General features: G+C 38.4%; 1 protein-coding gene across 2 annotated transcripts in view; it reads right to left on the bottom strand.

The window, feature by feature from the left end:
• Window positions 1-10,477, bottom strand: part of CLUL1 (clusterin like 1) — a 36,373-nt gene extending 25,896 nt beyond the window's left edge. For both annotated transcript variants that reach the window (XR_006209963.1, XM_007075941.2), the window contains exons 1-3: window positions 10,159-10,477; window positions 3,076-3,194; window positions 1,286-1,434 (exon numbers count right to left, since the gene is read on the bottom strand). Coding sequence is in view for 1 of the 2 variants with exons in the window: in XM_007075941.2 (XP_007076003.2) it covers window positions 1,286-1,434; window positions 3,076-3,194; window positions 10,159-10,274 (384 nt within the window). In the remaining variant the exon portion in view is untranslated. The remainder of the gene's footprint in view (window positions 1-1,285; window positions 1,435-3,075; window positions 3,195-10,158) is intronic.
• Window positions 10,478-14,854: the final 4,377 nt, after the last annotated feature.

Raw genomic sequence — 14,854 nt, forward strand, 5'->3', positions numbered from 1 at the left:
CAATAAATACAGGACGGTACTATAAATGTATTGTCTTTTCCTTATGATATTCTTAATATTTTCTTTTCTCTAGCTTTATTGTAGGAGTACAGTACACAATGCATACAACACACAAAATATGAGTTAATCGATTATTTATACAATTGGTAAGGCTTCTGGTCAACAGTAGGCTATTAGAAATTGTTTTGGGGGCGTCAACAGTTACATGCAGATTTTCGATTGGAGGTCAGCACCCCTTACTCCCACATTGTTCAAAGGTCAACTGTAATGTGTATTTCCCATTGGTAAGATACATAGTTTGAACTGTAACTATTAAGCGAAGGCATTTGAATAAAGAAACTTATTAGGCTGATGTACTATTTTATATACACTGGTGCTTTCTTGTGGTGCTTATGTCAGACCACTGCATGTCACCAACTGCTCGAGAGGACCATGGGGAAGTGGGTCCTCCACATTCCAGGAGCATCCACACTGGTTCCCTCTCTCTTTGTTCCCTTGGAGCCGATTGCAATGAATTGCCATTTAGAGGGCTCAGGTGAATGATGGTTTTATTATTTAGTTTTAACTAAGCTAGCCCTCACCAAATGGGGAAGAAGCTTCAAAAGATTCTTGATAAAAACCAAACAATACCCATGAGATTAAAAAATATGAATAATTTAAGCTCAGGTAGACAAGAAGCAAGCCGCAGAGCTGAAACGTCTTCATTATAAGCTCTTTGTTGGTCACATGACAAAGTAAAACTATGATCTAATCAGACCTGGCCATCAACTAAAAAGTTTCAAAATATTTTCCAGATTATTTGAAATATGGATTTAACATCCACCCTAGCTAGTGATGAACCTCATCCTACATCTATTTTTTGCCTTGAGATATTAATGGTAGCAATTCGTGTGTCTAATTTACAAATAAACTAATATGCATAAATTTAGGAGTGAACACTAAGAATAGTATTAGTAATAGGGATGGGGGCTCAAAAACCTTTGGAGACCACAGATCTAGCCAAAAACTCCATGAACACTTTTGACTCCATATCCAGAGTCAGAATGGACTAAAGATAAAGTATTTTTAAGAAAGTAGCACTTCCCCAACAGAGATGAATCCCTCAAATTCCTGGATTTGGAGTCCTTCAAAGGCCCACTCTGCCTTTGAAGTTTTCATCCACTAAGAGCTGCTCTCCAGAAAATCTACTGTTAGGGAAAATAAATAAGTCATCAACTGCACTAACAGATGCAGTATTTATGGTCTAGCTATATTTAAGATCAGGTGTTGTTCCCAATTACTGTACCTGCTTTTCTTCTTTGCATTTCTTCAGGGTTTTCATTAGATTGGTATGTTCCTCCTCTCTTCTTTCCATCATGATTTTCATCTGCTTCATACCAATCAAAGCCTTCTTCACTTCTTCGTCTCCATCTATGTCTCCAGCCTCAGGAAAACCTAAAAAAAGCATTGCAGTTTTTTCCCTTTGAGATCTGATCAAATTGCAGTGTATCAATAAGTTCACTGTGAACTGTGAACAATAAGTTCACCAGTTTTCATTATGTCCCTTAAATAGAGACTTAGCTGTTCTTTTGCAGCATCAAATTCTGGAAGCAGATCACAATGGATTGGCTGTTAGCTGCCCCACGGACACAGCTGCCATGTAGATGATACCTTCTATTCCTCGTGTCTGAGCTCCTAGACAAGTCAGAGTTCATTTAACCTCATTCTTGTCCTTTCACTCAGGGCCTGTTTCCAGTTATCCAGTTTTTTTTCTTTCACTTAAAACTCAAGTGTGTTTATATTAGAAAAAAATTCAGATTTTCTTCACAGACAATTTATATTAAATGCCAAATGGGAACCTCAAACACAGCGAACAATTGCCCTTTCTTTCAGCTTCAATTGCCTTCCCAGGAGGCATTAAAACTAGAAAGTATCTCATATAATACAAGATTCTTTAATAACCTGCTGGACATCTCTTATATACCCTTTTAAAAATTGTATTTACTTTTTTATTTTAGAGAGAAGGAGAGAGAGCATGCAAGCACGAGAGAGGAGCAGAGGGAGACAGGGAGAGACAGAATACCTTTTTTTTTTTTTTTTTTAGTTTATTTATTTAATTTGAGAGAGAAAGAGCACAAGTAGGGAAAGGGCAGAGAGAGGATCTCAAGCATGCTCTGTGCTGTCAGCATAGAGCCCGATGCAGGCCTCAATCTCACAAACTCATGAGATCATGACCTAAGCCAAAATCAAGACACTTAACTGACTGAACCAGCCAGGTGCCCAGGCACAGAGAGAGAGAGAGAGAGAGAGAGAGAGAAAGAGAGAGAATTCTAAACAGGCTCCGCACTCAGCATGGAGCCCGATGCAAGGTTCAGTCCCACAACCCTGGTGTCATGACCTGAGATGAAATCAAGAGTCTGACACTCAATCGACTGAGCCACCCAGACACCTCTTTTCTACATCTTTAATAAGCTTTTGGTGGGTATAAAATTCATTGTCATTCTCTCTTTGCAGTAGTCAGTGTGGCTTCCAAAGGAACTTATTTTTGTTTCTGAGTTTAATCATAGACCTTCCTAAAGCAGCATTTTAACTAATTTATTTTTCTAAGTATTCAGTACCCAAAGCATATATCGTCAAGCAAAGGTCACAAGTTCATGAACATAGACTAACCAGATTCAATGTCACTATAACCCATTCTTTCACTATTTCAGGAATAACTGCACAGATAACTTTAATTGTTTAAATTTTTCAAATGCTAGAAAAGAATTTCACTGTTCGTTAAAACCGTGCTGAGAGGATACCAAACATCTGGATGATACCAAGAAATGGCAGCCCGAAAGTTGGCAAGTTTTATCTGTGTGATAGCAAACATCTGGATATGTGAACGTTCTCAGATACTCGGCTGGAATTCTCTACTTTTATTCCAGATGTTTGGCATCATGTCTACTTGGTTTAAGTGCTGAGAGAACATCCTACCGTGAAACTGGAGGGCCGTAATGAATACGGTTATCTCTCAACCGTAAATCACTTGTATATGCCAGCAACACATGCAAACATGCAAACAGGACACAGAGCAGATAAAGAAACCAAACATACCCTTCAGGTTTCCATGGATACCGGCTTTGTCCTTCCAAGTAGGTGCGCAGTGACGTCCTTCCAACCATAGCAGATACACAATAAACACCAAGAGTGATGGCTTCATGTTCCTGCTGTTACTGCAAAGGAAAAATAAACCTGTACCAAATGCCTTCCATTAGGTTAGTTTTTGCCAGCATCAATTGAAAACACATGGCGATCTCAAGCAGTTTTCTGTCAATTTTTCTTTATGATTTTAGACAAGTTATGCTAATATGCCTGAGACATAAGGAGACCTGAAATATAAATTAAAAAAAAAAAAAAAAGACAACCCAAGTCCCTATTTTGTTTACATTCTTTATGACAGTTAAATAAGGTCATCATTTGAAGTATTTGAACTTCAAGACATCGAATAGTATGGATCACAGCCCCATAGAATCCATACTTCATTGTATGTTCTTGTCAACAGAAACAGCCTGAAATACAGAATTAGTTAAAATATGTCAGAAGGATATTTTTTTCCTCCAAAATTCTGAGTGCTCAAGTAAGTTTTTACCCTGGGTAGTTTATGACTTATTCTTTCACGAAAGCAAAAATAACCTCACAGATTTTTCTTATATGTCTTATGAAACCCATCAAGATACATGAATAATGTACAATTATTTTTTTTCTTTTCAGATAATGAATGTTCTTTTAAATTTAATTTGATATACTTTTGTTATAAACATTCCAGATACAAATAAGTTAGATTATCTTAACTCTTCCCAAAGAGATATTTACCTGCTTTATGTATATTTGTTATTTTGGGAAGAAATAATTTCATTATTTAATCAACATCTGGATTGTCTTTTTAATAAAATAACACTGGTACTAGTAGTTACAAAACTATCCCATTTTACATATCTACACCTATCCTATGAACTAACTCTTCTTTCTATTAAGACTTTATTTTACCAAATGAAACTTTTTAATATATATTTACCACTAACTTTGCAGTATTTCTCCAGTGAGGTTACCACCCGCTTCTTAAAGGGCCTTCAATTTTCTCTGATTTAACTTTCATCTCTGTCAGGGGTTTAGCCTGGTTCTTTTAATTTGATGACACAGTTCATAATCCTATTAGCCTAATATTTTGAGATTAAGAGTATGGTTTAAAATTTGGTAGGTTTTAGAAGGAAACACTAGAGGGCGGGCTGTGCACATGATCAGGAACAATGACCTTGAGTAACGTTATTATACACAAATATTTTGTAATTGAAGTATAGTTGACATACAATATTTTATTAGTTTCAGATGTACATCATAGTGATTTGACATTCATATACATTATGAAATATCACCATGATAAGTCTAGTTACTATCTGTCATCATACAAAGTAATTGTAATATTATTGACTATGTTACCTATGCTATAATAAATGTAAATGTATATAATGCTGCAATAAACATAGGGGTACATATATCTTTTTGAATTAGTGTTTTAATTTTCTTCAGATAAATACCCAGAAGTGTAATTACTGGATCATAGGGTAGTTCTATTTTTAATTTTTTGAAGAATTTTCATACTGTTTTCTACAGTGGCTGAACCGGTTTACATTCCCACCAATAGTGCATGAGGATTCCCTTTTCTCTGCATCCTCACCAACACTTGTTATTTCTTGTTTTTTAGATACTAGCCATTCTGATGGGTGTGAGGTGATACCTCACTGTGGTTTTGATTTGCATTTCCCTGATGATTAGTGATGTTGAACATCTTTTCATGTGTCTGTTGACCATCTGCATGTCTTCTTTGGAAAAATGTTTACTTTCTGCCCATTAAAAAAAATGTTTATTTATTTATTTTGAGAGAGAGAGAGAGAGTGCACATGAGTAGGGTAGGGGCAAAAAGAGAGGGAGAGAGAGAATCTCAAGGAGGCTCTGCATTGTCAGCACAGAGCCCTGACACAGGGCTTAAACCCACGAACCGTGAGATCATGACCTGAGTCAAAATCAAGAGTCAAATGCTTAACTGACTGAGCCACTCAGGCACCCCTCTCTGTCCATCTTTTAATTAGACTGTTTGTGGGTTTTGTTTTGTTTTTGTTTTTTGTCTTGTTTGGTGTTGAGTTGTAGGAGTGCTTTGCATAGTTTGGATATTAACTCCTTATTGAATATATCATTACAAATATCTTCTCCCATTCAGTGGGTTGCCTTTTAGTTTTGTTGATTGTTTCCTTCATTGTGCAAAAGCTTTTTGGTTTGGTATAGTTCTACATGTTTATTTTTGCTTGTTGCCCTTTGCCTGAGGAGACAGATCCAAAACAATATTGCTAAGACCAATGTCCAAGAGTTTACTACCTATATTTTCTTTTAGGAGTTTTATTGTTTCAGGTCTTAGATTTAGGTCTTTAGTCCATTTTGAGTTTATTTTGTATATGGTGGAAGGAAGTGGTCCAGTTTTACTCTTTTGCATATAGTTGTCTAGTTTTTCCAACACCATTTGTTGAAGAGACTGTTTTTTCTCCATTGCCTATTCTTGCCTTTTTGTTGTAAATTAGTTGATTATATACATGTGAGTTTATTTCTCACATGAAATATGTGTCTGTTTTTGTGCCAGTACCATACTATTTTTATTACTTTAGCTTCATAGTACAGTTTGATATTAAGGAGTGTGATACTTCCAGCTTTGTTCTTCTTTCTCAAGATTGCTTTGGTTCTTTAGGGTCTTTGTGATTCCATTCAGGATCATTTGTGGTATTATTTATTCTAGTTCTGTGAAAGATGCTATTGGTATTTTGGTAGGAAGCACATTGAAACTGTAGATTGCTTTGAGTAGTATGGACATTTTAACAATATTAATTCTTCCAACCCATGAGCATGGTATAGCTTTCCATTTATTTGTGTCAATTGCACTTTCTTTCATCAATGTCTTATAATTTTCGGAGTATAGGTCTTTCATCTCCTTGCTTAAATTTATTCCTTTGTATTTGGTTCTTTTTGAACCAAATTGTAAATTTGATTTACAATCAAATAAGATTGTAAATAAGATTTTTTTAAGTTTCATTTTCTGCTATTTCATTATTAATATATAGAAATGCAACAGATTGTTGTATATTGATTTTGTATCCTGTAACCATACAGAATTCATTTATTAGTTCTGGTAGTTTTTGGTGGAGTCTTTAGGATTTTCTAGTATCATATGTTATCTTTAAATAGTGACAGTTTTATTTCTTCCTTACTAATTTGTATGACTTTTATTTCTTTTTCTTGTCTGATTGCTATGGCCAGGACTTCCAGAGTTATGTTCAATAAAAGTGGTAAAAGTGGGCATCCTTGTCTTTTTCTGATCTTAGAGGAAAAACTTTCAGCTTTTCACCATTGAGTATGATGTTAGCTGTGGGTTTGTCATATATGGCCTTTATTATGTTAAGGTATGTTCCCTCTGTACCCACTTTGTTGAGAGTTTTCATCATAAATGGATGTTAAATTTTGCCCAGTGCTTTTCTGCATATATTAAGATGATTATATGAGTTTTATCCTTAATTTTGTTAATGTGGTATAATTTGCAGATATTGAACCATCCTTGCGTGCCTGGAATAAATCCTACTTGATTGTGATATGTGATCCTTTTAATGTTTTTTTTAATTTTTAATTTATGATTGAAGTTTAGTTGACATACAGTGCTATATTAGTTTCATGTGCACAACATAGTGATTTAACAGTTCTGAACATACTCACTGTTCCTCACGATCAGTGTAGTCACCATCTGTCCCCATATAACATTATTACAATAGTATTGACTATAATTCCCTATGCTGTACTTTTCATCACCGTGACTTATTTATTTTATAACTGGAAATTTGTACCTCTTAATCCCATTCACCTATTCCTCCCATCCCCCCAGCCACCTCCCCTCTGGCAACCACCTGTTTGTTCTCTGCATTTAAGAATCTGGTTTTTTGTTTGATCATTTGTTTTGTTTTTCAGATTCCACATGTAAGTGAAATTATATGCATTTGTCTTTCTCTGTCTGACTTATTTCATTTAGCATAATACCTTCTAGATTCATTCATGTTGTCACAATTGGCAAGATTTAATTCTTTTTTATGGCAGAATAATACCTGTTTTTTTAAGTGTTTATTTTTATGTATTTATTTTTGAGAGAGAGGCAGAGAGAGAAATAGAGAATCTTAAGCAGGCTCTGCACTGTCAGCACAGAGCCCAATGTGGGTCTTGAACTCATGAACCATGAGATCATGACCTGAGCCTAAATCAAGAGTTCAATGCTTAACCAGCTGAGCCACCCAAGTGCCCCTGTAGCAGTTTCTTATAATCCTTTGTATTTCTGTGGTGTTGATTATAACCTCTTCTCTTTCATTTCTGATTTTATTTATTTGGGTCCTCTCTCTCTCTCTCTCTCTCTCTCTTTTTTTTCTTGATGAGTCTGGCTAAAGGTTTATCAATTTTGTTTATCTTTCCAAAGAACTAACTTTTAGTCTCATTATTATTTTCTATTATTTATTGTTCTGTTTCATTTATTGATGCTGAGGGGGCACTGGTGGGTGGGGCTGGTCCTTGATGTGGTTGGTTGTAAAGCCCAGCCCTGACTATTGCAGGTGCATTGGTAGGCAGGGCTGCCCCCTTCCAGGGGTGGGAGTTGCTTTGGTGGGGAGGATGTTCTCTGGGTGTGGCAGGGTGGAAGTATCTTTGGAGAGGGACTCTGGTCCTGGCTGAGCTATCCATGGTGTGTGGTAGAGTGGGAGTCACTTTGGAGGAGTGCCTGCCAGAGTAGGTGGATTGGGCAGGTCCACCTGGGTAGGGTGAATGGTGGTAGCAAGGTAGATGGGAAGTATCAGAAATGTCACTCATCAAGGTAGATGCTAGTTAAAAGGAGATTAAGGAAAATGGGGCCTGTCAGCAGTCCTATCCCTAGAGAAGATTCTTACAACTTCCTGCTCCTTTGGCACATTCCCTAAAACTAGTCAATAAATCTCCTTCATACATGGCCTGGGAATTTTTCAAACTCCTGCCTCTGTGTTGGGTCTCAGAGTGAGTGAATTTTTGCATGAGCCTTTTTTTTTTCAATATATGAAATTTATTGTCAAATTGGTTTCCATACAACACCCAGTGGCATGAGCCTTTTGAGAGTAGAGTCTCAGCTCTCCTGGAGTTAAGCCCTGTTGATTTTCAAAGCTAGGTGTTATGGAGGCTTGTCTTCCCTTGGAGGGACCCAGGGCTGGGGTGCCTGATGTCAGGCTTGAATTCCTTGCTTTTCAGGAAGGACCTCCACATTCATGACATTTCTCCCATGTGTTTCACTGTACCAGGGCTGTAGTTCCCGACTAGACCACATCTCTGTTCTTCCTACCTGTCTCAATGTGGCTTTTTGTTTATATCTTCAGGTGTGGAAAGGCTGTTCTACTGGCCTGCAGGTTGTTTTCAGAGAGTTGTTCTATATGTAGTTGTAGTTTTGGTGTGTCTGTGGGAGGTAGTGAGCTTAGGATCTTCCTGCTCTGCCACCTTGATCTTCTCTTCTCTACACAATTTTGTTTTGATAGGACCCGTTACAACCTTAAGCATTTTTTTTTAATTTGAAATTTATGATACATATATTCCTATATAGGCCAAACAAATTTCTTTGGAAATATAAGCCACAATACAAAATAGAGTAAATAAACTCTTAGATAAAACATTTTGAAGATTATTTATATAGCTGGCATTTTTTTGAATATATGCAAACACATTCTAAGTAGATAAAGTATAAAAACCCAGCATATAAATAATGCAATAGATGAGTATTTCAGGCCCACTATAATTTAATAATTGATTAGCTGAACTGAAAATCCAGCTAATGATTTGTTTAAAAACAATTTAGAGAACTCTCAGTCACCATAGCCAGTTGTAGCCTGGGTCTCTCTGGCTACTGACATCTCAGAATCATCATGGTCCCCATTAAAATTTGGAGGAATTAGCCGGTCAATACTTATTATGTGCTTAGTACTTTCTAAGTGGGTCACACTGACTGCTCTGAACTAGCCCACCTGCCTTTTGAGGGCCCTTAGTCTCCGTATTTGAGCAAACTGCTGTTTAGACTTTATCTGTGCTCCACTTGGGCACCGGGATGGGCAATTACAGGACACACTCAAAGTCCAGCCCACACCCCATTTCAGCTGTCTTGATTACCCACTAATTATCTGTTTTAGTTGGAAACCTCTTAGCTCTATTGGCAAACAGATCATCTCAAAGCAAAACTTGAACTATTAGTATTTTAAGTAGCTTAATGTCACTGTTGAGCAATTATAGTCCACACCTGAAAACAGATGTGTCCTATCCTGAGAGGTGACTAGTCGGCCCATGGAAGAAGCAGGGCTTTGGGTATTTTTCTTAGGAAGAGAAGAGCACAGTTCTGGAAAAGTTAGTCATAGTAAATTAATCAGCGCTACTTCAACCCTGAGAACTCTTGCTCATTAGTTTGCTGTTGTCTAAGTTAGGGACCATTTGAAGTCATGGCTGACATCTCCGTACTTTTTCAACAAGCCCACATTTTTTTGAAAAAGGAACCTGTTGTTTAGCAATACCAGTGCTTTATCCTGTAGTGGCAGATTGTTTTCTGTAATCCATGTTCCTCCTTTAAGTGTAATTTCTGAAAACCTAAGTTTATTACTAACTAGTACTAACTACTTTTTAAATATCCTGAAGCTTCCAAAAAGTTTCTTCCTCTAATTATTTCATCTGTTTTTACAGCTGCCATTTTGTTCTTAAGATTAAGCAATATTTCATACAAACCCCATTATTTTCATAATTATGACATCATTATGTTTAAGATTTAAGTGGATTATAAAATATTCCAAATAGCTATTTGGTAACCAAGGAGACCTAGAAGCAAGGTCATCTTAGGTAAGAAAGACAGAAAGAAGGTATGTGGAGTATCAACCGAGAAATAGGCTGAGGAGTCAGACAGATGGACTTCAAAATGTCAGGCTACGTTGCTAAGGTCAGACTTGGACAGCATGTCTTATATATGTGACCATAATGGACTTGTTACTAAGTCACCCCTGATTAGATTCACCCATTCTGCCACTGGCATAGCCAGACAACCTCAGCCCTTCCTATTGGGATACTTACTTGGCAGAGAGCAGATGAGGAAGCCTGTGCCATTTGTGCTGTTTCCTATGTGCAGCCCAACTCCAAGATACAAAGTCAACAGTCCCCTGCAGTTTTGCAAACTGGGAGCCTTGCATGTGTCCTGTACACAGCTGGAGTTGCTGACTTGCACCAGTAAGGTCAGAAAGGGAAGGAAAGTGAGTGAATCTCTAATGCGTTCTCACAACTGATGAGATATGGGCTAGTGGATTCTCCATGATTCAAACAACCTACTCTTCTTTGGAAGGGTGAGAGGCAGGAGTGTTATCCTGGTAGAAGTAATCCTCCACAGTAACAAGAGGACATTCTACACACACACACACACACACACACACACACACACACACACACACACACCAAGGAGGGACTGTATAAAAGAAGTAAAATGAAAAAGTTCAAAAATTTAAAATCCAAATTATTGATGTAGATTATAATAGTAATTAATTTCAGTAGATTTATTTCCTTCCTTCCCTTCCTTCCTTCCTTCCTTCCTCCTTTCCCTCCTTCCTTCCTTCTTTCGTTCCTTGTTTCTGTTCTTTCTTCTTTGTCTTCATTAATTTAGCTATTTATTTAACAAATTTAAAGGACATGATTCATATTACAAAGCTAAATTTTAGAAATAGAATAGAAATTCTCTTTTACAAATTGCTCCCTTTGTAGGCAAAGGTTGGCTAACTCACTGATAGAAAGAACCAGTGGTATAGTATAAAGATCACTGATTTAAGAGGTCAGTTTTCATCAAAATCTGTGCCACTCTGTGCAATCCAGACCTCTGTGTCCTCATCCAAAAATTAGAAATAATTGGAAGAAATAATCCCAACTATTACTCCTCCCAATTCTAAAGTTCTGTGATTATTATTTTCTTATTCTCACCAAGCTTCATCATTGTTTGAGTATAATGAACGAGTTGAATCAATCTGTAAAATAAAACATTACAGCCACCTTATCTTTCTTATGGAGTTGCTGAACATGTCACTTTAGTTAATACAAATGAAAATATTGTGTTGAGCCATAGAGCACATGTAACTAAAAGGTAGACCAACAATTTCTTAAAAAACAATTCAGACTGAACTAAAATTATTATTTTAGGCTCATAAAATATAGGCAGCAAAAGTAGGCACTGAATCCAGACTTCTAAATCTTTCATGAAAAAGATCAAGCTTGAATACAGCATGAAGAAGTATATCCCACTAAACCTCATTATAAAGTCAGAATTTGACATTTTCCCGGACGGTCCCTAGGCCCCCGGCCGCCGCGCGCCCGGCAGAGATCCTAGAAGAGCCGGCCCTCCATCCCCGGGAACCTCGTAGCCTTCAGGACCCAGAAACGAGGTTGAGAAGGGTCGGGGCGCTAGGTGGAGCCTGACAGTGGGAGGCAGAGCCGTGTGGTGATTAGGTCCCGGGGTCCGGTCCCCTCTGCTGCTCAGCTAACATGTCTGTGCGCTTGGCGTTGTCGGTAGTGCCTCCCTTGGCGGGTGCGTTGTCCTTAGGTGACATGTTGTGCTCAGCACGTAATAATCAGTATGGGCCTACTCAAAGGTCACCTCATTTGTTAAATGTCCCCTGACCGTGGCGCAGGTCTAGTTTCTCTAACTATATTTTGTAAACTCTATTAGGAAGAGGCACCTTGGCCCAGTGAGAAATTTAAAACTAGAGCCAGACCTGGATTGAGCCCTCGCTCCAAAATCCACTAGTTTATGTGGGTTTCGGCAGGTCACTTCCCTTATCTGACCTTCAGGTTTCCTGTCTATAGCAGGAAAGAGGAGAAACAGAATTTTACATCCCTGCTCTGACACACTCTAGCTGTTTGGGCACAGGCACCTCCGATCCTCTCCATTACAATTTCTCCCCAGAGAAATCTCCATCTCTCAGGGGTGGAAGAGATTTCATTTATTTATTTATTTTTTCAATATATGAAATTTATTGTCAAATTGGTTTCCATACAACACCCAGTGCTCATCCCAAAAGGTGCCCTCCTCAATACCCATCACCCACCATCCCCTCCCTCCCACCCCCTATCAACCCTCAGTTTGTCCTCAGTTTTTAAGAGTCTCTTATGCTTTGGCTCTATTCCACTCTAACCTCTTTTTTTTTTTCCTTCCCCTCCCCCATGGGTTTCTGTTAAGTTTCTCAGGATCCACATAAGAGTGAAACCATATGGTATCTGTCTTTCTCTGTATGGCTTATTTCACTTAGCATCACACTCTCCAGTTCCATCCACGTTGCTACAAAGGGCCATATTTCATTCTTTCTCATTGGGGGTGGAAGAGATTTTAAATTCCTGGTGCATGGCACCTAGGAGGTCACATCACTTGTCTTCCCACATCCTCCTGTCTTACACAGCATACATGCCATTCCAGATGCATAACCAGCAGCCAAAATACTAGAAGACTTGGTGACAGCCAATGGAAGGAGACCAACATCACAGGGAAGAGCAAATAGTAAAAAAAAAAAAAAAAAAAAAAGTTGTGGCCAATATGAAAAATTAACTGGGAGCTAGGTGATCCCAGAGGGAAAAGACAAACTGAGATCATGTAAACGTAGTTTAAAAAGTTTTCAAGGGCTAGGGGCTCCTGGGTGGCTCAGTCGGTTAAGCATCCAAATCTTGGTTTCACTTCAGGTCATGATCTCACTAGTTCGTGAGCTCAAGCCCCACATTGGGCTCTGCGCTGGTAGTGCGGAGCCTGCTTGGGATTCTCTCTTCTCTCTCTGCACCTCCCTGGCTCTCTCTCCCTCAAAATAAATAAACTTTTTAAAAAATGTATTTAAGAGTGCCTGGGTGGTTCGGTCGGTTAAGCATCCAACTTTGGCTCAGGTCATGATCGCACATGGTCAGTGGGTTGGAGCCCCACGTAGGGCTCTGTGCTGACAGCTCAGCTATCCGGAGCCTGCTTCGGATTGTGTGTCTCCCTCTCTCTCTTTCCCTCCCCAGCTTGCACTCTGTCTTTCAAAAATAAAACGTTAAGAAATAATAGTAAATAAATAAATGTATTTAAAATAAAAAAGCCTTCAAGGGCTTTCCATTGCCATCAAGATAACCAGTTTTTAGTTTTTAAAGTAGCTAAAATCTGTTAACCCTTTTCCAGTTTAGCATCTAGCTTCCTGTTGTGCTTAGAAAGACCCTTGCTCACAAGTTGTAAAAGCATAACTTGTAAGAGGCTAAAAAGAAAATCAACTAAGCCAAATGATACATTGAAAATGCGTGTTAGGGTACCTGGGTGGCTCAGTTGGTTAAGCCTCTGACTCTTGATCTTCACTCAGGTCATGATCTCACCAGTTCGTGAGTTTAAGCCCCACATCAGGCTCCCCACTCTCAGTGCAAAGCCTGCTTGGAATTCTCTCTCTCCCTCTCTCTCTCTGCCCCTCCCCTGCTCATGTGTGTGTGCTTTATCTAAATAAATAAATAAATAAATAAATAAATAAATAAATAAATAAATAAAAGAAAATGTGTTTGGTGGGGAGAGAGAGAGGAGGAGAGGCAGAGAGGGAGGGAGACAGAATCCCAGGCAGGCTCTGCTCAGTCAGCGCAGAGCCCAATACAGAGCTCAAGGTCATGAACCATGAGATCATGACCTGAGCGGAAATCAAGTCGGATGCTTTTCCAACTGAGCCACCCAGGCAGTCCCAGCCTGTATCTTTTATTGTCTGGATTTTAGTAGCACAAAATTATTATTTTGTAATTTTTTAAAAGCTACAATAAAATAAAGTTAAACTTTTTTCAATTTTGAAAAAACAAAAAATAAAATAAAGTCGGAATTTATCTGTATAGGCAAGCACCACATAAATTTATTTATTGATGAGGATGCATATAAATACCAAATGCATTCTAAAATTTCCATTACACCTAGCATAGTACTTCCCTTGGATCCAGTGAGCTCAGCCCTTGGAATAGCATATTCAGCAAATATATATTGGACACCTATCATGTCCCACATGTGGAGGGTAAGACAGGAAGAAAACAGATGCTCTCTGAGGTCTGGGAGCTCATGTTGCATTCCAATGGGAAGAAAGAGGACAATACACAAATAATCATATATGCAAGAATATATCAGAGAATGAAAGCTGCTACAAAGGAAATAAAATGGGGGTAATATAAGTAATTTGGAAGGGGAGGGGCTACTTTAGGTAGACAGTCAAGGAGCCTTTTAAACCAGTGCTTCTTAAACTCTACTGTGCAAATGAGCCACATGAGATCTTATTAAAATGCAGAATCTGATTCATTATGTCTAGGTGGGGCCTGGGATTCTGCATTTTAAACAAGCTCCCAGGTGATGCCTGCTAGTCCTGGACCACTCTTTGAGAAACAAGGATCTTAAGTACATGTTTCCCCCATGGCATTCCCATTTTGAAATCCCTTCAGTTATTTCTCATTGTCCACAGACTAAAGTTCAATCAGAGCATGTAACTCCTTGCTCAAAAGTCTCCAGTGAATCCCCATCTTCCTTAGAGCAAAAATCCAAAGGATTTACAATGGCCTACAAGCCTCCTCAAGACCTTCTCCACTCTGAAACTCTCTGATCTCATTCCCCATTACTGTCTTCATTTCCAGTTCAGCTCTAGCTTCCCTGTTCTTATTGATGTTCCTGGAGTATGTCAAACATGATCTTACTAGGGAGCCTTTTCACAGCTGATCCCTGTGCTGAGAATGCTCTTCCTCCAGATAGCCACTCTTTAACTCC

The sequence above is a fragment of the Panthera tigris genome, chromosome D3 (genome assembly GCF_018350195.1).
Source record: "Panthera tigris isolate Pti1 chromosome D3, P.tigris_Pti1_mat1.1, whole genome shotgun sequence".
NCBI classification, from domain to species: Eukaryota; Metazoa; Chordata; class Mammalia; order Carnivora; family Felidae; genus Panthera; species Panthera tigris.